The 23,221-nt window shown below is 58.3% G+C and overlaps 2 protein-coding genes across 4 annotated transcripts in view; both read left to right on the plus strand.

Annotated features, from left to right (window-relative positions):
- The first annotated feature begins 94 nt into the window (after positions 1-94).
- Positions 95-9,417, plus strand: RNPEPL1 (arginyl aminopeptidase like 1). 2 transcript variants are annotated; one of them, XM_025404462.1, is made up of 11 exons: positions 95-693; positions 3,126-3,266; positions 3,805-3,956; positions 4,475-4,591; positions 4,813-5,048; positions 5,215-5,328; positions 5,719-5,831; positions 6,206-6,314; positions 7,227-7,457; positions 7,540-7,682; positions 8,291-9,417. In XM_025404462.1, the coding sequence occupies exons 1-11, from the start codon at positions 169-171 to the stop codon at positions 8,582-8,584; spliced, it is 2,175 nt and encodes a 724-aa protein (XP_025260247.1). In that variant the 5' UTR covers positions 95-168; the 3' UTR covers positions 8,585-9,417. The 2 variants fall into 2 exon arrangements, with proteins under 2 accessions (XP_025260247.1, XP_025260248.1); XM_025404463.1 differs by having other exon boundaries at positions 7,260-7,457.
- A 6,268-nt stretch (positions 9,418-15,685) lies between these two features.
- CAPN10 (calpain 10) overlaps positions 15,686-23,221 on the plus strand; it is a 13,917-nt gene continuing 6,381 nt past the window's right edge. For both annotated transcript variants that reach the window (XM_025405395.1, XM_025405396.1), the window contains exons 1-4: positions 15,686-17,245; positions 19,530-19,661; positions 20,881-21,077; positions 21,996-22,213. In XM_025405395.1, the coding sequence (XP_025261180.1) occupies positions 17,105-17,245; positions 19,530-19,661; positions 20,881-21,077; positions 21,996-22,213 (688 nt within the window). In that variant the 5' untranslated portion in view covers positions 15,686-17,104. The remainder of the gene's footprint in view (positions 17,246-19,529; positions 19,662-20,880; positions 21,078-21,995; positions 22,214-23,221) is intronic.

Below are 23,221 nucleotides of genomic sequence, written 5' to 3' on the forward strand. Positions count from 1 at the left end.
CCGAGCGGAGCCCGGGCGGGGCGGCGCACGGCGCGGGGCCGGGCCGGGCAGCTCCCGGCGCGACTTCCTGTTGTGCCCGCGCCCCGCCGCCGCCGCCCGGCGCCCCTAGCCCGCTGCCCGCGGCCCGGCGCGGCCGCCGCCCATGGATTTCACCTAGTGCCGGCGGCCATGGCCGCGCAGTGCTGCTGCCGCCAGGCGCCCGGCGCCGAGACCGCGCCCGTCCGCCCGCCGCCCGAGCCGCCGCCCGCCCTGGACGTGGCCTCGGCCTCCAGCGCGCAGCTCTTCCGCCTCCGCCACCTGCAGCTGGGCCTGGAGCTGCGGCCCGAAGCGCGCGAGCTGGCCGGCTGCCTGGTGCTCGAGCTGTGCGCGCTGCGGCCCGCGCCCCGCGCGCTCGTGCTCGACGCGCACCCGGCCCTGCGCCTGCATTCGGCCGCCTTCCGTCGCGCCCCCGCCGCCGCCGAGACGCCCTGCGCCTTCGCCTTCTCCGCCCCCGGGCCGGGTCCCGCGCCGCCGCCCCCGCTGCCCGCCTTCCCCGAGGCGCCCGGCGCCGAGCCTGCCTGCTGCCCGCTGGCCTTCAGGGTGGACCCGTTCACCGACTACGGCTCCTCGCTCACCGTCACGCTGCCGCCCGAGCTGCAGGCGCACCAGCCCTTCCAGGTTATCCTGCGCTACACCTCGACCGACGCCCCCGCCGTGAGTCCGGGGCGGGCGCCGGGGCTGCGGGCCGGTCCGCAGGGCGCTGCTAGCGGCCTCTCGGCGCACGGCCAGGCTGAGAGACGCGAATCTGTGCCCTACAGGTGCCCCCCTCCCCTCACCCCGGTGATTCCCAGCTGTTGCCTGTGAGCCCTTAGGACCTTTGCATAGAGGCCGGAGTCCTTCGGGGACACCGGACAGCATGTCACTCAGGGAAGCCTCCCGTTCAAGTGTTCGGTCCCTGCCTGGGGACATGAGCAGCTTCTGTTACCCACCAAGGTGTACATCTGCAGGATCCTGGCACCGAGGGTAGGGCTGGAGTGTCAGCTGCGGAAGGGCCTCCATGTGACCAGGGCCTGCAGATGTGTCCAAGCCAGAGGCAGAGGAAAGGGCCATGGGAGGGGGGTGGTTGTGATGCTCGGTTTGGGGCTCCCTTGGCCAGCACTGGTGGAGTGTTGAGACCAGTAGGCCCCGCGACCCCAACATAGACACACATAGGCTCTGCAGGGCTTGGACACTGGGTACCCACCACTCTAGAGGCTCTGCAAGAAAGGCCAGGTGGCTCAGGCTGGCGCTGTGGCTGCAGCACCCCCTCCACCTCCACCAGTGGGGGTGTGTACAGGATGGAGCAGGGCCTTTCCTGCCTACAGCATGGGGGTTCATACTGCATCCCCAGGTGGTATGGATGGCACACATGTGACACCCAACATATGCAGTACACACACAGCTGTGGAGGTGCTGGGAAGTCCAGCTGTCACTGATCAAGGCACATAAATAGGGTGGTGGAGAGGCGTCAAGCCACAAAGAGCCAAGGTGACATCTGGGCAGGAAGAACCCAGACCAGTGCACCCCTGTGGGCTTCCTGTACATTTCCCAGGAGCCCTAAGCAGGACCTGCCACCTCACCTTCCTCCCAGAACCCCTGTGGGTGTGCAGGCCGCTGGCCAGCCAGCCCCACCCCTGCTGTGGTATTCCAGGGCTCTGACAGGTGGCAAGTATGCCTCTCAGTATGACAGGTGAGAACTGAGGGATGGGCTTCTCCCTGGCCTTGAGGAGACTCCTGCAGTGAGGTTCCTTCATACCAATTCCCAGGTCCCAGCACCCCCAAGGGAGAGGCTGCATTTGTGAATGGCTCCCCAGGTGGGTCCTGAACACCCTGGCAGCCCAGAGCTTAGCAGGAACGAAAAGCCGCCTGTGCCCGGCTGGGGCAGGGCCAGGGCACCAACAGGAAGTTTGGAAGAGATCTGAGAGTGCTGGCAGGGGTCTGGCTGGGTCTGCAGGGGAGGCAGCCCTCCTGGTCTGGGATCTTCCGGGCCGTCAGTGGCCATCAGCTGTGGATTCCACTCGTCCACTCTCAGAAGGTGTTGGGGGCGTCTCCCACTCATGGTCTTGGGAGGGCCCATGCATGAGAAGCAATTCAGTTTGCCTTGACAATCTCATTCCGGCAGAGGGGAGGGTGGGGACAGCGTGCAGGGCTGACTCGGGACGAAGGTAATGTGGCTGTGGTTGGGAGAGGGTCCCCCTCCCAGACTCTGAGCTGCCCTCATTGGAGAGGTCAGAATTCTTGGAAGGAAGATGAGATGGGTGCGGCAGGATAGTGGCAGGAGGGCCCAGGGGTGCGGGCTTCTCAGTGGGGCTGGGGCCTGGCCTCAGCATCTCGGGGTGAGGAAAGCCTCAACAGCTATGGCGCAGATGAGAGGTTTGCCAGGGCATGACCTTAGGTGGGCAGCAGCTGCTGTGAGCACACCCATTCCACAGCACTCACCGCAGCCCCCAGCCTCCAGGCAGTGGCCCCGGCCATCCTTCCCTTAGCCACTCCTGTCCCCTGCCAGCAGGGGCCTCTGGCCTGGCCTCCACTCCCTGCTTGCCATTCCCTGGCCTGGAGCCTGTCTCCTTCGGGGTCCCTCCAGGCGAGGCTGCCTGGGCTCAGGGCGGCTCTGGGCTCGGGTGTGCTACCTGCCAGTGTGTAGCCATCAGGAGGCTCTGGCTTCCCAGCTTCCACATCCCAGGCTCCCTTTGCTGCCATGACCAGATGAGCTGCTGGGAATTTGGACTGAGTGTGTTCCGACTTTGCCTTAGTTTCCCTAAGGAAGCTAAGATAATGCAATGATGGGCTATTCCCTTTCTTCGCCCTGGTGTTAGCTGGGAGACTCCCCTGTCGGCTCCCTGACACAGGGCCTCCTGCCTGGGTTGGGGTCTGGCCCTGATGACACAGTGCAGGCCACACCCTGGGTCACCTGCCCGCAATGTCCCCCTGCCCCGGCAGGCAAGTGAAGGCTAGAGGGTGGCTATTGGCGCTCGATGAACTCAGCAAGATAATCCAGCCATCGTCGCCTCCCAGAGCCTCCTGCCTTCTCTCAGGCTGCTGCCCAGTGGCTAGGGCCCAGCACCCCAGCTGGGTGGCCGTCTGCTGATGTGCCATCCTGCCCGCAGATCTGGTGGCTGGACCCAGAGCTGACCTATGGCTGTGCCAAGCCCTTCGTCTTCACCCAGGGCCACTCCGTGTGCAACCGCTCCTTCTTCCCGTGCTTTGACACACCTGCCGTGAAGTGTACCTACTCTGCCGTCGTCAAGGTCAGGGGCCACCAGCTGCCATCACCTTGCTCCCAGGACAGCCCAGCAGCCTGGCCACACTGCCTCCCCCTTGCTCCTACCTGCCTGGACTGTGGCCGCAGCTGCCAGCACGCCACAGTGCTAGCAGGAGCCCACCTTCCCTACTCTATGGGAGGAGCTGCTTTGCAGGGAACAGGGGAAGCTGGGCTGCCTCCAACGGGCCTGAGGGGTTCAGGGTCCTGGACCCAGGGTGAGGGATTGTAGGGGCCCCAGACAAGGGGTCTCCAGACAGAGCTGCTGATCTCTGGTGGGGTCTGTAGGTCACCGGGCCTGAGCTTGGCAGCACCCTCTGCACTGGGATGAGGTTTGCAGGCTGGGAGCTCGGGGTTCCGAGTGGAGGGTGGCAGGTCTTTGGAGAAAAGTTCTCTGACAGAAACGTTCCCTGATGGGGATGTAGGGTTTCCTGCTACTAATGTGGGGCAGCCTGACAGGCTCCCTGGCCTGGGCTGTGGGTGTGTTGACGGTGGGGCCTCCTGGTCTCAGTCTGGCCTCCTTACAGGCGCCGTCGGGGGTGCAGGTGCTGATGAGTGCCACCCGGAGTGCGTACGTGGAGGAAGAAGGCGTCTTCCACTTCCACATGGAGCATCCCGTGCCCGCCTACCTCGTGGCCCTGGTGGCCGGAGACCTCAAGCCAGCAGACATCGGGCCCAGGTAGGGAGGGCCTTCCGGGCTGCCCAGGCCTCAGGGAGAGCCCCACTGGGGATCTGTGACCTGTGTCCACAGCTGCCCTGCTGAGGACCCCCACTGACCTCTGGGTACTCTGGGCCAGCCCTGCCCCTGCCTTGGTGCCACTGCCAGGGCCCTGTCTGCCAGGCTTTCCCACCCATGTGCCCTCAGACCCAGCAGCCTGGCCCACCCAGTGCCTGCCCTGCAAACTGGTCCTTCCTGCCAAGGCCCCCGCACAGCCTGGCACCCTCACACCTTCGTTGGTGCCTTCAACCCAGAGATAAAATGAGCTAAGTGGCCCCTAGAATGCAGCTCTGCCCCTGCTGTGGGAAGGGCCAGGGTAGCTGCCCACCCAGTGAGGCAGGGCAGGCTGCGGGCTAGGGTGGTCAGCCAGGCTGGATGAGGTGTGGGTGTTACTGGAGCCCCAGGGCAGTGGGAGAGCCTTTTGGGGTGAGCCGGGCTGGGGCTGCTCGGCCTCAGCTGACCCTCTCTGCATGCAACAGAAGCCGCGTGTGGGCCGAGCCGTGCCTCCTACCCACGGCCACCAGCAAGTTGTCGGGCGCAGTGGAGCAGTGGCTGAGTGCAGCTGAGCGGCTGTATGGGCCGTACATGTGGGGCAGGTAGGCCCCGGGGACCTGTAGACCTGGCTGACTGGAAGGAGGAGTCAGAGGGGGAGCCCCTCATCTGACCCCTGGGGTGTCCTGTCCCCATCTCCTGGGGAGGAAGCGGAGCTCACTGCAGGGGCGGGGCTGATCCCCGCTGGGTGGAAGGTGGGGTGTGGGTGTGCGGGGTGGGAATCTGAGCCCTGAGGTCTGCCACCCTCACTGCCCTCCCGGTGCAGGTACGACATTGTCTTCCTGCCCCCCTCCTTCCCCATCGTGGCCATGGAGAACCCCTGCCTCACCTTCATCATCTCCTCCATCCTGGAGAGCGATGAGTTCCTGGTCATCGATGTCATCCATGAGGTGGCCCACAGCTGGTTCGGCAATGCTGTCACCAACGCCACGTGGGAAGAGATGTGGCTGAGCGAGGGCCTGGCCACCTATGCCCAGCGCCGCATCACCACCGAGACCTACGGTGCGGCCGGGGCCAGGGAGGGCAGCCACTGGGGGCCCTGGGCACTGAGCCAGGGGCAGAAAGCCCAGCCTGGCTCCCCTGCCATGCTGCAGGTGCCCACACCCCCTGCTTCCCCCGACTCCCCCTACACCCCCTCACCTCTCCCCTGTCTCCGGACCCCATCCAGGTGCTGCCTTCACCTGCCTGGAGACTGCCTTCCGCCTGGATGCCCTGCACCGGCAGATGAAGCTTCTGGGAGAGGACAGCCCGGTCAGCAAACTGCAGGTCAAGCTGGAGCCAGGTACCTGCTCCTCAGGACCCGCTCCTGGAACCGGGGATGTCACCCCTCAAGGCCTCCTTGCCTGTCCTTCGTGTGTGCTGGCTGTGGCTTCTCTGTCCCCTACTGTGCCTGGACCCCTGCCAAGGCCAAGCTGAGAGCCCCTCATCTGGGCAAGGCCTCCCCAGGCTCCCACAGCCACCGCCACCTCCCTGGCTCTGAGCACCGGTCACAGTGGCGTGTGAGTCCTCAGTCTTCCCCGAGGGGTGCCCAGGGCGTCAGTACACATCTGGACATGTGAGGGACTGTGGCCCTCGGCCCTTCCTGCTCCTCGGAGCCTGACCACCGCCCCTCCCTGTCCCATGGGACACTGGTGGTCTTGGACGCCAGCCCAGGTGGGTGTTCACCTTGCAGGAGTGAATCCCAGCCACCTGATGAACCTGTTCACCTACGAGAAGGGCTACTGCTTCGTGTACTACCTGTCCCAGCTCTGCGGAGACCCACAGCGCTTTGATGACTTTCTCCGAGTGAGCAGCCCCGTGCCCAGGACAGCCCTGCTGCCACCTGCCCCCAGCCCCTCCCCAGCTCACAGGGCTGCCTGCTCTTCTGGCAGTTGGGGTGGAATTGGCAGGGGCCTGTGAGCCTGGCTGTGACCTAGTCTGCCTTTCTTTGTGGGGAGTGCCTGGGTTGCCACCTTCCCTTCTCCTACCCTCCGTTTGGTCACTTGGCAGGGCCTGTGTGCCAAATGCTGGCTCCGCAATGCCTACTAGCTGCCTCTGCGCCTGCCCTGTGTCCAGCACGTACCTCGGCGCATGCCCTGCAGTGCCCCCTGCAGGCCTCTCGTGGGGCTGCCTGTGCCCCGCCCTTCCAGGCCTGCTGAGGCCCCACCTCTGCCACACAGGCCTACGTGGAGAAGTACAAGTTCACCAGTGTGGTGGCCCAGGACCTGCTGGACTCCTTCCTGAGCTTCTTCCCGGAGCTGAAGGAGCAGAGCGTGGACTGCCGGGCAGGTGAGGCTGACCCCACTGCTGCCGTCAGGAGCTGTGGGTGTGATGACAGGCGGGGCCCCTGCTGCCTGAGAGGCCGCTCCACCTGGAGGAAAGGCCAGTCAGTTCACTGTCTGTCCTTCAGTAGACCCTTGCTGGACCATATGGGCCCCCAGGCCGGTATGCTATGAGAACAGGGCTGGGGTTGGGGACCTGCCTGGGGGCGGTGGCACAAGGCTAAGTGGGCCGAGTTAGGCACCCCCAGGAAGTTACCCCCATGGAAACCAGGTGTGCAAAGGGCCTGGTGCAGGAAGGACGGGTGATGGGGGTGTCCTGGAGCTGGAAAACAGCAGCCAGCCCTGCTTATGCATCACTTCTAAGGGTGTCCCTGAGGGTCTGAGGGCTTTGGGGCCCAGGAAGGCACTGCAGGGTTCAGACATTGAGGGAGAGGCCAGAATTGCTGGAGGGTGGTGAGGTGCCACTGGGAGGGCTGTGCATGGTGACACCAAGTTTTGGAAGGTACAGCAAGTGCACCAAGAGCTTTTTGTGGGTAGGGGATGGGCACTGCCCTTTTAGAGCAGGAACATCATCTTAAGAGCCTGTTGCCCCCATCCCGCCCCTGCTGGCTGATGGCGCAGGTGGCCTCTGCCAGCACTGAGGTTGGGTTTAGACTACTTCATTGTCTTCCACCCAGGAGAGGCGTGGTTGGGTCACCAACCCAAGCCTCTGGCTCCCTGTACCCCTTCACAGAAGCCCCTTCAGTGGCTTCAAGTGGCAGTGCTGGCTGGAGCTAACCCCGCCTTCCTGAATGGCCCATGTCCCTGGAACAGGCCGCCTGCCTGGGACACACTCAGGGTCTGGGGTCTCCTGGGCAGATTGCTCAGGCAGCCCCTCCCCAGCCCGGGCAGGGACCCCAGGGTCACTTCTCCCCTCCAGGGCTGGAATTCGAGCGCTGGCTCAATGCCACAGGCCCGCCGCTGGCTGAGCCGGACCTGTCTCAGGGATCCAGCCTGACCCGCCCCGTGGAGGCCCTTTTCCAGCTGTGGACCGCAGAACCCCTGGACCAGGCAGCTGCCTCAGCCAGTGCCATTGACATCTCCAAGTGGAGGACCTTCCAGACAGCACTCTTCCTGGACCGGCTCCTGGATGGGTCCCCGCTGCCACAGGGTGGGTCCTTGCAGCTGATGGGGGTGGCCCAGGGGCTGGGGTGCAACAGCAGCTCAACCCTGACCTGCCCCCTGCCCTGCAGAGGTGGTGATGAGCCTGTCCAAGTGCTACTCCTCCCTGCTGGACTCGATGAACGCTGAGATCCGCATCCGCTGGCTACAGATCGTGGTCCGCAACGACTACTATCCTGACCTCCACAGGGTGCGGCGCTTCCTGGAGAGCCAGGTGCAGTCACCTGCCCAGGGGAGCAGCCTGGAACGGCCTAGCCATGCGGAGTGGGAGTCCCACCCGACTCCCTAGTCTGAGCTGTTGGGGCAGGCCAGGCACATTCTGGAGAATGGGGCGGGGAAGATGTAGGGGTCTGTTGGGAGTGGGGGCGTGCACCAGGTGCAGGTGCCAGAGGGCAGCCTGGACTCCACCAGTTCTTGGAGAAGCTGTGGAAGGGACCAGCTGGGAGCAGGAGTCTGGGGTCCAGGCCACCTCAGCCTGCTGGGCCCTGGGCCTTCAGCGTCCAGGTCTGGGCAGAGGGGATGTCCAACCTCCTCAGAGAGAACCCAGAGCCCTCAGGCCCGTGGGCCCTGGCTGCCCTGTTCCCTGTATGTGCTCCCTCCAGCCCGGGCTCCCTGGAGATAGGGACTCCATGGTCGGCCTGGAAGGGTGGGGTGGAGGTTAGAGGCTAATGGCAGGCCTCCTGGACACCAGATTCCAGGCCACAGCCCTGATGATGAAACTGGGGAGCCAGGGGTAGGAGAGCCGCCTGGCCGGTCTGGCAGGGTGGGCTGGCTCGAGGGGCCTGGGGAGCCCACCAGTGTGACCGAGTAACCCTCCTGCAGATGTCACGCATGTACACCATCCCGCTGTACGAGGACCTCTGCACCGGTGCCCTCAAGTCCTTCGCGCTGGAGGTCTTCTACCAGACGCAGGGCCGGCTGCACCCCAACCTGCGCAGAGCCATCCAGCAGATCCTGTCCCAGGGCCTGGGCTCTAGCACAGAGCCTGCCCCAGAGCCCAGCACGGAGCTGGGCAGGGCTGAAGCAGACACAGACTCGGACGCACAGGCCCTGCTGCTTGGGGATGAGACCCCCAGCAGTGCCATCTCTCTCAGGGACGTCAACGTGTCTGCCTAGCCCTGTTGGCGGGCTGACCCTCGACCTCCCAGACACCACAATTGTGCCTTCTGTGGGCCAGGCCTGCCATGACTGCGCCTATGGCTCTGGCCATGAGCTCTGCCCAGGCCCACAAGCCCTTCCCCTGGGCTCTCCCAGGCAGGGAGAATGGGGAGAGGGACCTCTTTGTGTCCGGCAGAGACCTGTGGACCTGGCCTCCCCACTCCCAGCTCTCTTGCACTGCAGGCCCTGGGGCCAGCCCGCACACGCCATGCCTCCTGTCTCAACACTGACAGCTGTGCCTAGCCCCGGATGCCAGCACCTGCCAGGTGCTGCCCCTGGGGCAAGGGCCCCAGCAGCCCTACGGTGACCGCCACACTGTGCCTTACATCTGCCAGGGGCCCGGGCTGTGCTGTCCCTGCAGCACGCCTCCTTGCAGGGATCTGAGCCACCCTCCCCGCACAGCCCTGCACCCCGCCCCTGGGGTTGGCAGCCTCAGTTGGCCCCTGGCAGAGGAACAAGGACACAGACATTCCCTCAGTGTGGGGGCAGGGGACACAGGGAGAGGACAGTTGTCCCTGGGGAGGGCCCCCTGGCCCCAGGCAACCTTAGCCCCTCAGAACAGGGAGTCCCAGGACCCAGGGGGAGTGTGGGGAGCCTGTCTCTTGTGGCTTCCTGGGGTGGGAGGCACATGGGCACAGCAATATCCTAGGGAAAGTGGGAGGTGGTGCTGGTGCTCTCTCTAGGCCCACCATGCTGGGAGAGGCGGACGGGGCCTGGGGCTCCAGCCTGGGACTGCTGCGATGGGGTATCATGGTGATGGTCCCATTAAAACTTCCACTCTGCAAACCTGATCTCCCTTCCTCTTTCTCTCGATTTTTGTCCTCTGCATCTTCCCGGCTGTGTAGGGTGGGCTGGCCTGCTAGGACTTGGAACCTGCAGCTGGTCAGGAGCTGGGCGTGGCCCCCTCCTCTGATACACAAGCCTGAGAGCAGGCTCCCCGAGTCCTGCCCAGCCCCTTGGCCGGACCTCCTGGGCCTGAGTAGCCTCTGGATGTCACAGGGAGGCCATGTGTCACTTTCACTCTGGGCCTTCACCTTTGTGGCTTAAGCCAAATCCCAGCCTCAAGTGGTGATCCTGTCCCAAGATGGGTACCAGGTGACAGGCATGTTTGGTTTTGGAGAATTGAGATTTCCATTTTCCCAGGCGATAGGTGTTGCTGCTTTTCAGAGTCCCCAAGGATGTGGTGCCACCATCTCAGTGCCACACACACCTGGCCAGCATGCCGTGGCCCAGAAGCAGCACGCCTCTTCTCTCAACCCACTGGCCAGGCCCAGTCACAGCTCCACTCCACACATGGCAGCCAGGAAGTGGGGAGGGCGGGAGGTGTTGGGCAAATAACCCTGACACCATCACCATCCAGTCCCCAGCCACCAAATGTCCCACTCGCCCTCTTCCCTGTTCTGGATGCCCCGCCCCTCCCCAGGGCAGACAAATCCCCCTCCAGTGGCGGTAGCAACTCCAGTCTAGGGTCTGGGGTCGTCTCTGCATGTGTTGCTTCACGTACCTTCTTCACATCAGGGCTGGGGGAGGCGCCACCCCATCCAAAGACCTAGGAACTAGAAGACCGTCACTGCTCCTCACACCCAGGGATAGAACGACTGCAGTAACCCCTGTGAAAGGGGTGTGGAGGGCACCTGGCAGTCCCTGCTCCATGGCCATCTGAAGTCTTGCCAGGCAGGCACAGCCAGGGCCCCTGTCTGGGAGTGGACACCCCACTCCCCCAAGTCGTGCTCTCTGTGGCCTGGGGTTCCAGCCTCGCAAGGACCCCTTTCCTGTTTCCTTCTTGGCCACGCTTGATGGTGTCCTCAAAGGAGCCCTCCTCAGTGGCAGAACTGCTTTCTCAGCCTCTTCCCTGCCAAGGTTGTTTTCAAGTCCCAGTAGTCACAAACTTTCATCCGGGCTCTTCTTTCTTTTGCAATTCAACTCGAAATGACTCTGTGGTCTGCAGGTGACTCCATTCCAGGTGCCTACAGCCACGCCCACAGCGCCACCTCCGGACACTGCTGAGCTGCGCACCTCTGCCTGACACCTGCCTTTGGGAAACTCAGCAGCAGTGCCCAGCATCGTAACCTGGGGCGTAGGAGGGCATCTGGATCCAGGATGGCACCCTCGCCACAATCTGTCCTGGCTCTGTACCTGCCCGTGGGGTGCACAGGAGGGCTCTTTCAGCCTCAAATCCTTGCGTTCCTGGCCTTCGTTCCTTTTCCTCCCAGCTTGCAGGTGCAGATTTTTTTTTTAGCTCATCGCTTCCTTGTAGTCCCTTGTCAAATGCAGCCTCTGGCCAATATTCAGGCCAGGGTTGTTTCCCAGCCTCTCCACTAGACATGCACACTTAGCTCACGATCTGCCTTATGAGTCATCACCGTTGAGCTTTACCAAATGTTTTGCCCCACCTAACAGCTTGCCAACATTCCAAATCCTGGCAGGTCACATGTTTTGTTAGCACAGCATCCCTCTTGTAGCAGCCAGCTTCTCTATTAGGCCAAGTTATGCTCCAGCTAGACAACTATGAGGCACAGACGTCTCACCCAACAAAGCTTTCTCATGCTGCAGGCCCACCTCAGGCTGGCAGGGGAAGGGTGGATTCTCTTCAATGTGACCACTCTGGGACCTATACTGATGGGATAGAGATCTCGAATGTTTCCAGGCACTTTGCCAGGGATAAGAGAGCTGTTGAGGGGCTCACACTGGCAGTGGAAGTTCTGAAGGGCCTACAACCACAGGGGCTGCAACCCCACCACATGCACAAAAGTGGGGGTAGATGGCAAACAGCACTAATGACAATGACAGAGCTGAGGCCAGAATGTGAGAGAGATCTGCATTTTGGGGATTCGGGCCTAGCCAGGCAGGTAGGAGGAGATGATGTTCAAAAAGGGAAAACAAGCTTGATGAAAGATTGGTTTCTACAGAGACAGATTAGAGAACTGAAGCCTGAGGCTGCAGTGAGGGAGACCCATACAAATTCCTAGGCCCTGGAGGTCCAAATAACGTTTTCTAAGTCCCTCAGGCCATGACCTATTCAGTCCAGACTTGTCTCCCAGAATGTTTCTCTGCCATCCCTACTCTAACTAGGACTTATTGGTGGTGCTTCTCTCCTAAGGCCAGATGCTTTGCATAGAACACTAGGGAACTTCAGGTATAAAGGTAAGGCACAATTGAGAATCACCTGCCCAGGACAGCAACACAGTGTGAAGGAAAACAGGCCACTCAACCCAAACCTGAGGAGACAGAGGCAACAGAAAAATCAGAAAAGGACTTTAGAACACATATAATCAAAATCTCAGACCTACAGGGGACTTTTGAAATAAACTATAACATAGGAAGAGGAACTTGTGAAACAAGAACAGGTAGTTTATAAAAAAGAACCAGCCAGAAACCCCAGAAATTTTTTTAAAAGCAATTATTAAAAAATGAAAACTCAGTGGAACAGTGCTATGGTTTGAATGTTCCCTCCAAAATTCATGTTGAAATTTAATTGCCATTGTGATGGTATTAAGAGGTGGAACCATTAAGTGATTAGGCCATGAGGTCTCTGCCTTCATGAATGGATTAATGTCATTATCAGAGTGGGTTCATTATCATGAGCATGTGTTGTAAAAATGAGTTTAGCTGTCTCTTGCTTGTGTGTCGTCTTGCTCTTTCATCTTCCCCCATGGAATGGTGTGGCAAGAAGGCCTTTACCAGATGCCAGCCCCTCGACCTTGGACTTCCTCCAAGCCTCCAGAACTATAAGAAATAAATTTATTTTCATTATAAATTACCCAGTCTGTGGTATTGTTATAGCAACAGAAAATAAACTTGGGGATATTAGGTCGTGGAGAGTAAAAAAAAAAAAAGTTCCAATCAATCAAGGCATCCTCATTCTCAACATGGCCTGCATTCTACCCTCCAGGGGTCCCCTCCATGGCCCTTCATCTCCCCCAACCCCACAACTCAGCCTCATTTCTTTAGCCATTTTCTCCCCCACATCTCTCTTCCCTTCCCATCAGACCTTTGCACCCTGCAAGCTAAGCCACCTCAGGTAGCCATGCCCTCAGGGCTCTAACCCAAGCACCCACTACGGTGTTTTCACCAACAAAGACTGTCCTTTTACTAAGAGGAATCTGATGTCAGCTGTTAGTCTCCCCCCCTCCCCCATCTCTCCGAATAATCACCTGGTCAGACAGAAGCCCAAGAGCAGGGACATGCCAGCTAAAGGTAGAGCTTGGCAAGGGTGGCCACGGAGTGGCCTGGCCCAGCACAGATCTAAGGGGCTTTTAACAGGCACAGGCAGAGTGCTAAGGAGATCACTCCCACCTACCCACCCACCCAGCCAGGCCCCAATAAACCTCTCCTTGTTCTAAATGAATGAGCAAACAGAAAAATTCCAGTGTGGAGGGAACACAACACCCACAATGCAGAAAATAGCCCACATCTGAAATATGCTCACCTCAGATAACCAGTCAACTCTGGAAATTATCTGCATAATCCTCATAATAAAATTGAAGAACACAAAACCACTTCATACCAATAGTTCGGAAAAAAATTCCTGTCAGGAGCATGTACCCTATTTATTTATTCCCACTCTGTTTAATTTACTAAGCATGTATTATACTTCTGAGAAAAAAAGCTCAATCTAAAATATTGCCAACAAAGAATCCATTCCTCATGTTGCAGTGAATGAAGCGGGCTGAGGTCAGCATGGTTTTATGCTGGCTGCCGCAACTCTAAGGAGTTGATGTGTCTTACTATTAACAGTGGAGGATGTCCAGGTTCTTGGCGTTTTGAATAAAGAATTGGACAAAACACACAAAGAGAGCAAAGAAGGAATGAAGGGATTTATTGAAAATGAAAGTACACTCCACAGTGTGGGAGCGGGCCTGAGCATAGGCACACAAAAGCCCTGTTACAGAATTTTTGGGAGTTTAAATACCCTCCAGATGATTCCATTGGTTACTTGGGGTATGCACTATGTAGATGGAGAGGGTGAAGTTACAAAGTCATTGTCCTATGCCCTATGGAGAAGATATTTCCTGTCATAATTAAGTGTGAATCGGCCTATGTTCCCTGCACCCAGACCCTACTTTCCTGCCTCCTACCTACAGCTGTGTGGTCCTGAGCTGTCACCTCTTCCCTTTGAAGCTCAGGTTCCTCATCAGTAAAATGAGGCAGAAATACCTACTGCCGAGATGTGTGATCACACAAACGCAGTGTCTCAACATGTTGTACATGTGTTTTGGCCCTTTGAGTCCTTGAGGACTGTCCCAGGTGGAACCCTCTTCACTTTTCTTGGAGAACTGACCATGGGTTGCAGCAAAGACTAAAATGGTTCCTGTTTCAGCCCTGCCTGGGAAGATTCAGCTGGAACCTTTAGGCTAGGAAAAGGGAGTAGGACCCTACCCCCACTGTACCGGACCTGAGACAAATCCACAGAAGAGCAATCCTTTCTAACTCTGGGCAGTATATGGACAAGATACTAATTTTTAATCTCTGCATCTCCATGAGAACGCAATGACCAGCACAGTGAAGTGCCCAATTACTGCCCCCTGAACAAATGGAGATGTCAAGTTCAGAAAAGATCCTGGCTGAGGAAGACAGGGAACATTCCCTTGAAAAACAAGGGCAGTTATCCAGACAGAACAAGAGGAGTGGCAGGATGAGAGAAGGCAGACAGGGCTGATTCTATAGGGCTCCTCCTCAACACCTATGAACCTGAGAAATAAGTGGTCAGATGTATTTCAGTCCACTGGCCAGCCGTGGGGTCATGGTGGGAACCAGTCCCACCTGAAGGACTCTCATCTTCCTACAATCCTCAAATACTGAGGCATGGGGATGCTGTTCCCTCCTTGAAGTGAGGGCCCCAAGGCTCTCGTACTTTACAATACTTCAGACCAAGAGCCTGCAGTTGAGGCCGCCAGGATCACGAACCAGCTGCCCCCCAAACCCCTTCTTATCTCACCAACCCAAGCTACTTACAGCCCCTCCAGATATCCCGGGGGGGAATGTCGTTCTTCACGGCTGATGGACCATCTCTGCACCCTGGGGTAGTGGACGGGACCACAGGGCATATGCAGTGTCTTAGTCTGTTTCACGCTGCTATACCTGAGGTTGGATAATTTATTTTTTAAAAAAAGCAAAACAGGTTTAATTGGCTCAAAATTCTGGTGGAAATTTCAAGATTGGGCCGCTGCACCTGGTGAGGGCCTCATGCTACTTCAACTCATGGCACCAAGTGGAAGAGGGCGGGGGCACACACAGAGATTATGTGGCAATATGGCGAGACAGGAAGCAAGAGACAAGCCCAGGAAGCCTGACTCTCTAACCAGCTCTCATGGAAACTCACCCCTTCACACAGGGTACTAACCTATCCATGAGGGATCCACCCCTATTACCCAAACTCCTCCTACTAGGCACCACCTCCCAACACTGCCACATTGGGGATCAAATTTCAATACTAGTTTGGGCAGGGGCAGGCCATATGCAAGTCACAGCATACAGTAATGGTGGGGGCAGGCTGACACAGGGCTGCTGCCTACCCAGCACCAGCTGTCTCTTGGCCCCTTCCAGATCCTGGAAATCTGGCTACCGGCACGGGCCCAGCCTTGGACACAGATGTGGCCACAGAAAGCTGTTAGCTCTCCAGATCTGATCGGCCTGGGAGAGTGGCACAACAAAAGGCTCCCAAAGGAAAGTCGAGATCCTCGGCCAGCCTCAGCTCTGCTACCCACCCACATGTGCCCAGGACAGGGAAGATATGTTTCTTACTCCTCCAGGACCACTAGGTGAAGCAGAGACCAGGCTCTTCTTGAGTCCTCTCGGCTGTGGTGCAACCACCAGCCTAGCAAGGAATCAGTAACATCTTCTGCAAGAGTCAGCACCATAGCGGGTGCTGAATAGGCAAGGAAGCATCCCATAGGTGCTGGGCTATGTGGTCACTCCCTTTTCCAGACCAAGGCAAGGAGATAAGCATTCTGGGCCCCTAATCAGGGGCCTGGGGCCAGGTGGGATGAAAACAGCAGTGTCCTACAACCTTAACTGCTACTCACGCAGGCCCCACCTGGCCTCTCAGAGGGAGGAACCTGGGACTCCTGAACCCGATTCAGTTTCTCTTTCAACAGCCGGGACTTTTCACTCCTGACAGCAGAAAAATAGCTTCAATGTGACCATCCTTCGTAGCCCGAGGCTGTGTAAAACGGCCTGAGGAGGCAAAATCCGAAAAGCTCTATTAGGTGGCAAACTGCTGTCACTAGAAGAGTTGAGGCCCCCTTCTCCTCCCCTGCCTGGCCGCCTTCATTCCTGGGAATGGAACAGGTTCTTGCGGCAAGGGTGAATCCTCGAGCAGGTCCCAGGATCACTATCCTCACCTCCCCGCGGCACTGAGTGGCTATAGTCGTAAATGTGGGTCCACAGGGTCACTGTCCAGCAACCAGGACCAGGTGCGTGGCCATCTGGGGATCGGAAAAAGCTCAGCGGGATGCTCTGGCCGCCTGCCCTGACCCCAGTTAAGATGTAGAGCGTTCGACCTAAAATGCCTAGAGACAAAGCCCAGGCCCGAATGCGACGCCGCTCCCTTAAGCTCTTCCCTCGGAGCCGTCTCATTTCCCAAAACTCCCAAACACATCACAGAGAGAGGTGTTGGGCTAGGTGGTCACTCCCTTTTCCAGAACCACAGCAAGAAGTTGAGCCTGCTGGGCCCCTAACCAGAGCCCTGGGGCCTGGTGGGACGAAAAGCCCTATTAGGTAGCAAACAGCTGTCACTAGTGGGGTTGAGGCCCCCTTCTCCCCTGCCTGACGACAACGGCGGCAGGCACTCGACCGGCGTTGGACAGCTCGCTACTCGCCTTCCCTTGCGCAAACCGCGATTCCTCCCAACTACCCGCGGCCACCGCCTCCGCAGCAGAGCGCCGGAAACAGAGACGCGTTTCGGAAGGGAGGTGCATGCTGGGAACGGCGCTGCATGCTGGGAGCTGTAGTCTGCGACGCAACTCGGCCGAGGTGCCTCCCTGGTCCCTGAAGCTCCCAGAGCCCGGGTGTTCAGGCGGTCCTGACACCCCGGCCCGAGCCACACCTGCTGGAGGGCTAAACGCCTGCCGGCCCTCCGGGTATGAGCGGAGGCCGTGACAGCCCTGGGCTCCACCGCCCCCGGAAGGAAAAAACTACAGCGCGGGCAGCTGCCCAGCCTCGTAAGAGCAGAGCTCGGGAACCCCGCCCCCTGGGCCTCCGATGTCCGTGGCGCTTTCCGTCGCCCGAGTGCCATTGGGCCGGCCTGTCACGTGACCCGAGGCCCCGCGCCCGGTTGGCTGCCGCCTGGTTACCAATGGGAGACTAGCGGGCCGGCGTCCTGGCGTGGTCCAGCACCTGCGCCGCCCTCGGGTTTGGAGGGCTGGGCTGAGCGGGGAACGGGGGGACGGGCCGGAGGCGGCGGCGGCGGACTCGCCTTCTCTCCGGGGCTGCGACCCCGAGGCTACTGGCTGCAGATGGGAGCTCGCGGAGCCGAGGATGCGGGCGGGCCGGGGCGCGACGCCGGCGAGGGAGCTGTTCCGGGACGCCGCCTTCCCCGCCGCGGACTCCTCGCTCTTCTGCGACTTGTCTACGCCGCTGGCCCAGTTTCGCGAGGACATCACGTGGAGGCGCCCCCAGGTGGGACCTTGCGGGGTGCGGTGGGCGCCGTTTCTGGTTTCCGAGAACTCCGCTCCTCTCGGGGAGCGGGGCGGGGCGGGCGGCCAGGGTAGCTCCGAACGCAGGATCCGCTGTTGTTCGCCTCAGAAGTGGCCGCCCGGCCCCCTCTTTCTTATCTCCTTCCTACCCCCGCCCAGAACGAGCAGGACGCCGCGCTACCCCAAGGACACTAGACTAGGTCGTGGCCACCACCTGCGAGAGCTCCAATCCAGAAGGAGGCTCGGAGCTCAGCGAGAGGCGTTTTAACAGAGTCCCAAACCCAGCCCACCTGTTTGCTTCCGCCTTGAAGAGCGTTTGTGTCTGCCTCCCGGCAGAGAGGGCCGCTCATGCCCCTCTGAAGCGGCTGGGTCGAGCCCACAAAGCAAAGCGTGATAGAATTTCAGTTTTGGATTTTGTGCACCTGCCTTTCCAGTTGTAAACACTTAAAAATGGCAGCTGCAAGGGATGTGCTGGCCGAGTGCCGTGTTCATATTTTTAGAAGTGGTTTATCTGCTGAATACGACTGCCCAGCGAGCAACCTTGCCCTAAGAGGATACAGTCTTAGCGGAGACAACTAATGGCCACCAGTCTTCGAACAGAGCTGGAACTTCTGAGATCTGGTGACTGAGATGGTTTTGACAGGCCCCCTGGTTTCCTTGGACAACACTGAAGGGCCTGAGAGGAGGCAAGAGTCAGAGCATGTAGAGCCTTGTCGTTGTAATTTGGGTTTTATTTTGTTAAAAGATTGATTTTAGGTGCAGCTGGAGGCCACTAGAGGGTTTTAGTAGAGGAGCGATTCTTTTGGATGTGTGTTTTTACGAACTCACTCTTGCTGCTGGGTGGGAAGTGGATTGTCGGGGCAAGAATGCAAGGGACCATTGCAGTGGTCCTGGAGAAAGATGAAGGGGCTCAGATTAGCCTGACGACCGTTAGGTTGTGGATTTGGAGTAGATTGGTTTGAGACGTACTTTGCAGTGGGAATTGAAAGGCCTCAGTGACTGATTGAAATAGAGGGTGAGGATAGTGGAGGAATCGGCATGTCTTCTAGGTTTCTGGCCTGAGCCAGTGGGTGGATGGTGGTCCTGGGACAGAGCCTGGGGGGGACCTAGAGTTGGACTTTGCTCTCACGTGTTCAGGTGGAGCTGTCCTGGAGGCAGGTGGATACAGAGCAGGGAGATCTGCGCTAGAGATATTCATCTGGGAGGCGGACCATATTAGATGGTTTATGGTCCATAGCCTGGGAGAGTGTCTCGGGGGAGTATCAGTAAAGAAGAAGGAGACTTTGGGACTGAGCCTTGAGGAACCCTAACATTTCTTGGGGTCAGGCAGGTGCCCTGACAAACAGACTTGAGAAGCAGCAGGCAGTGAGGTAGAGGGTACCCGGGGGCATGCGGCCTCACGGAAGCTGAGTGGGGACTGCCTCAGGGGTAGCAGATGGCATTCTGCTGTTCTGAATACTGCTGAGTAGTTGGGAAAGAGAGTTGGGACCAAGAGAAGCCCAATGGGTTTGATAACATAGAGGTGACAGCGACATTGATCGAGGCAGTTTAGGGACCATGATTGTCTCAGAAGCTAGAGGAGCCTGCGTGGAGAGTGAATGGGAAGCGAGCAGTGGGCATGGCAACTCTTTCAAGAAGGTTGTAATGAAGAGAAGCCTGAAAGAGAATATGAAGGAGGGATAATATCTTAAACAACATGGGGGTGGGATTCTGCCTGGGGAGCTGGAAGGGAAGGAGTTGTGAGAGGAGCCCAGGCTCTGAGGGCAGGAGAGAGGGTCAGGTTCAGAAGCAGGAGGCAAGGTCGAAGCTCAGAGGGGTGGGCAAGGGCAGTGTGGATGTTTTGAGTAGATGAAGAGAAAGGGGAAGGTATATGATAGTTAGGAGACATGGTAAATGGAGCCTGCTAGAGAAACAGTAAGATTTCCAGCAGGATGGAGGATGCATTTGAGATTTACCAGCATGAGTGAAAAGTGAAACTTTACTAAACCAACATTTAGCTGTTTTGAGAAGGAGCTTGGTAGAGTTTGGGATTTTTCCAATAAGGAAGGAAGACAGACAGGCACCCCAGAATTAAGCTGGACAGGGGGATTTGAAGCCAGGAGCTGAAGGACACCCACTGCAGGAAACCACCTTCCTGTCCGCTTTTGGGTAACACTGATGATCGGAAAAGCTCCACCCCAACCCCTGTCATCTAGAGCCTTGGGTTCTTAGTTTGAAGGACTCCCCAGCAGGCATGATCTAACTCTGGAAAACTTTCTGTATTTCAGGAGATTTGTGCCATGCCCCGGTTGTTTCCAGATGACCCGCAGGAAGGGCAGGTGAAGCAGGGGCTGCTGGGGGATTGCTGGTTCCTGTGTGCCTGTGCCGCCCTGCAGAAGAGCAGGCACCTCCTGGACCAGGTGTGGGGCCCCTTCTTCCTTGTGTTTGTCCTGGAGCCGGTTTCTCTTTGTGTTTCTCCTGCCTGCTGAGTACCAGGAGCCCTTGTGAAAGCTGAGCCGTGCCGCAGGCGGATCTCTCGCTGTGTTGGGGGAAAGCAGGAACATTCCAAGGCAGAGACTGAGGACTGCACTCTGTCCCTCTGCTGCAGGAGGGGGTGCCTTGGCCTTGCCAGAGGGCTCTGTTAGGGAGGTTCACCCTGCTGTGTGCTCTCGTGAGCCTTGGGCTCTCCATGGAGTCAGATCACCACATTTAGAAGAAAGAGACAAATGTGCCAGCTCACAGGAGGACGGGGCTGGTTGGGGGACTCTGCCCCAGATCTCTCCTCAGCTAACTGACTGGTTTTCGTACAGGTTTTGAATATAAGTTTGCAAAAGGTTATTAAACTTGTTTCTGTGGGTAGACAGATACTCTGGGCAGAGAAGGCCTTCTCAGGTTTTCCTTCCCTGGAAGTGTTCATAGTTTTATGCTTGGCTTGTTGCTAAGCGTTGCCGATTAATGCAGCGGCATTGACAGTGTGACCTCATTCAGAGTTTCCCTCATGTCCCAAGCCCCATGGTAAGCATGTCACAGTCACTGGCTTTCAGTCTCACAGCCTTGCCAGCTTTGGCCTTTTTTGTTTTTAAATGAGAGTGCTAAAACCACTGCCGTTGTGTTTCTGGCCATTAAGTGGCAGAGCCAGGACCGCACCAGGCGCCTAGTGCCCAGCCTGCACTCCCCCTGATGCTGGGGGTCAGAATGCTTACTCCTGAAGGAGCCCTGCGGTGGACACAGTGGGTGCATCCAGCTGGCGCCAGGCTCCCAGCAGCAGGGGGGGCTGCCGTTCCTGTGGTGATATGTTGCTTGCAGTCAGCTCAGTCAAGAACTGGGTCACTCATACCCTTGAAAGTCATATTTGTTTTGGCTTCAGGTCAGATGCTTTTAGTGAGGGCAGCAGAGCATGGCCTGGGATATGTGCCTCCCTCGTTGTAGTCCTCAAGTTTTGCAATGAGAGGTGTGTTAATTTCGTGTGTGGTGACCGAGCCCTGTGAAAGAGCCGACATCCAGGTGTGTGTAGAGTTCTCTGCAGACAGTGGTGCCTGTGGAGCACTCAGCTGTGGCCACACCGCAGCCAGGACACTGGAGCAGCGCCGGGTGGTGCTTATGTTACGCTCGTCTTTTGCTTCTCCCTGTGCATGGCAGGTCATTCCTCCAGGACAGCCAAGCTGGGCCGACCAGGAGTACCAGGGCTCCTTCACCTGTCGCATCTGGCAGTTTGGACGCTGGGTGGAGGTGACCACAGATGACCGCCTGCCATGTCTTGCAGGGAGACTCTGTTTCTCCCGCTGCCAGAGGGAGGATGTGTTCTGGCTCCCCTTACTGGAAAAGGTCTACGCCAAGTGCGTGTGCTGGGGGCTGAGGGCCTGGCCTGGGGCAAGTCGGGGAGCTGCCACCACCATGGGCTGTCCTGGGAGGGTCTCTGCTCACTCTGGGCTGCAGGGCCCCCTTCCGTTCTGAGGGTCTGGCAGCTCGTTCTGTGGGTCAGGCTGACTGGCCAGGTGCAGAGATTCTTCTTTTGGGCCTGTGGTTTGCCCACTCCCATCTTTCCCTTCCCTTGTTCCAAAGCCCAGCGTGGAGTCGTCCTCCACAGAGAGCATGTGCACCGCCCTCCTTGGTTTCTCGGCCCCAGCAAGAAAGATGCTTCTTTATATTTGTTGTGGAATGGTTGGGATAGGCAGCCTCACTGTGTAGTCATGGGGAAGGAATGAGGCTACCCCGGCATACCAACACTTGTGTATCATGGTGCTGGCTCAGGGGACCAGGACCCTCACCATGAGTCGTAATTGAATAGCCTTCCCTCTTAGAATGCATTTATCATCTTGCCAAAGGCAACTGGACCGACAGGCAGGCAGGGAAGCTGGCAAACATGGGAAGGCTGGCCGGTGACATCAGTGCCCAGTGAGCCCTTCCATCCCAAGGGCTGGTTTAGGAAAAGCAGGGTTGGAGCTTGAGAGCCGAGGGATGTGGGCATCCATAGCTTCCACCCCTCCTGCCCTGCCCCTGTGCCCACACCGGAGGCCAGAGAGTTTCTATATGTGGGCAGAGGACTACAGGGCGCTCATGCTTGCTACAAAGTAAGACGTTTGAAGGTGAGGCTAAGCCTTGACTTGATAAGGATGAGGACGAAGGCAGAGGGGCGTAAAGAGGTGGGATTGAGGCAGCAGTTGGACGACTTGGGGTGCTACAGACCATGGGAATCGGAGAGGAGGGCATGCTCAATGCCAGGGGCTCACTCCCGTGGTGATTGTGTCCCTTAGGGTCCATGGGTCCTACGAGCACTTGTGGGCAGGGCAGGTGGCGGATGCCCTGGTGGACCTGACTGGTGGCCTGGCAGAAAGATGGAGCCTGAAGGGCGTAGCGGGAAGCGGAGGCCAGCAGGACAGGCCGGGCCGCTGGGAGCACAGGACTTGTCGGCAGCTGCTTCGCCTGAAGGACCAGAGTCTCATCAGCTGCTCCGTGCTCAGCCCCAGAGCAGGTGAGGCACGTGGCCAGCACGGGAGGGCTGCAGCCAGCGTGCTCCTCACTGCCAGGCCTCAGGCACGCTGTAGCTTTTTATGTGACTGGTTACACAGCCCTGTCAGGATTAAGTGGGAAGAAGTAAGCTTGTTCAGAAGGGTGGTGTCTTCGCTTTGTGACCTTCTCCTACTGTCCTCTTCCAGAGGGACGTGGCCCTTCTCTCCCCTGACCAGTACTTTCCGCTAGTGCAAGGCAGGAAGAGGTGGCACCGAGTCAAAGCCCACCGTCTGTGCCATCCTTGAAGGCCCAGCTGGCAACCTGGCAAAATCAAAACCTGTTTTTTATTTTAGTGATAGATACGTTCATTAAAAACAATTTGTTTCCAAAAAAAGAAGAGGGCCAGGTGTGGTTGCTTACATCTGTAATCTCAAAACTTTGGGAGGCTGAGGTGGGAGTATCGCTGGAACCCAGGAGTTCGAGACCCGCCTGGGCAACATAGCAAGATCTCATCTCTACAAAAAATGAAGAAAAACAATCACTCAGATAGAACCACTTGTGACTTTTGAGTGCCCTCTCAGTTTTCCGTGAGCACGTGTGGTTTACACGTTCCATTCCACACCACTTCTCACACTGCCACGCACACTGTCAAATGTTCGCCTCATGAGCGGGTTTGCCATAGTCTCTTAATCATTCCCCTGATGTTGGATATTAAGATCTTTCTGGGCTGGGCGTGGTGGCTCAAGCCTGTAATCCCAGCACTTTGAGAGGCCAAAACGGGCGGATCACGAGGTCAGGAGACTGAGACCATCCTGGCTAACACGGTGAAACCCCGTCTCTACTAAAAAATACAAAAAACTAGCCGGGCGAGGTGGCGGGCGCCTGTAGTCCCAGCTACTCGGGAGGCTGAGGCAGGAGAATGGCGTAAACCCAGGAGGCGGAGCTTGCAGTGAGCTGAGATCCGGCCACTGTACTCCAGCCTGGGTGACAGAGCGAGACTCCATCTCAAAAAAAAAAAAAAAAAAAAAAA

The sequence above is a fragment of the Theropithecus gelada genome, chromosome 12 (genome assembly GCF_003255815.1).
Source record: "Theropithecus gelada isolate Dixy chromosome 12, Tgel_1.0, whole genome shotgun sequence".
NCBI lineage: Eukaryota > Metazoa > Chordata > Mammalia > Primates > Cercopithecidae > Theropithecus > Theropithecus gelada.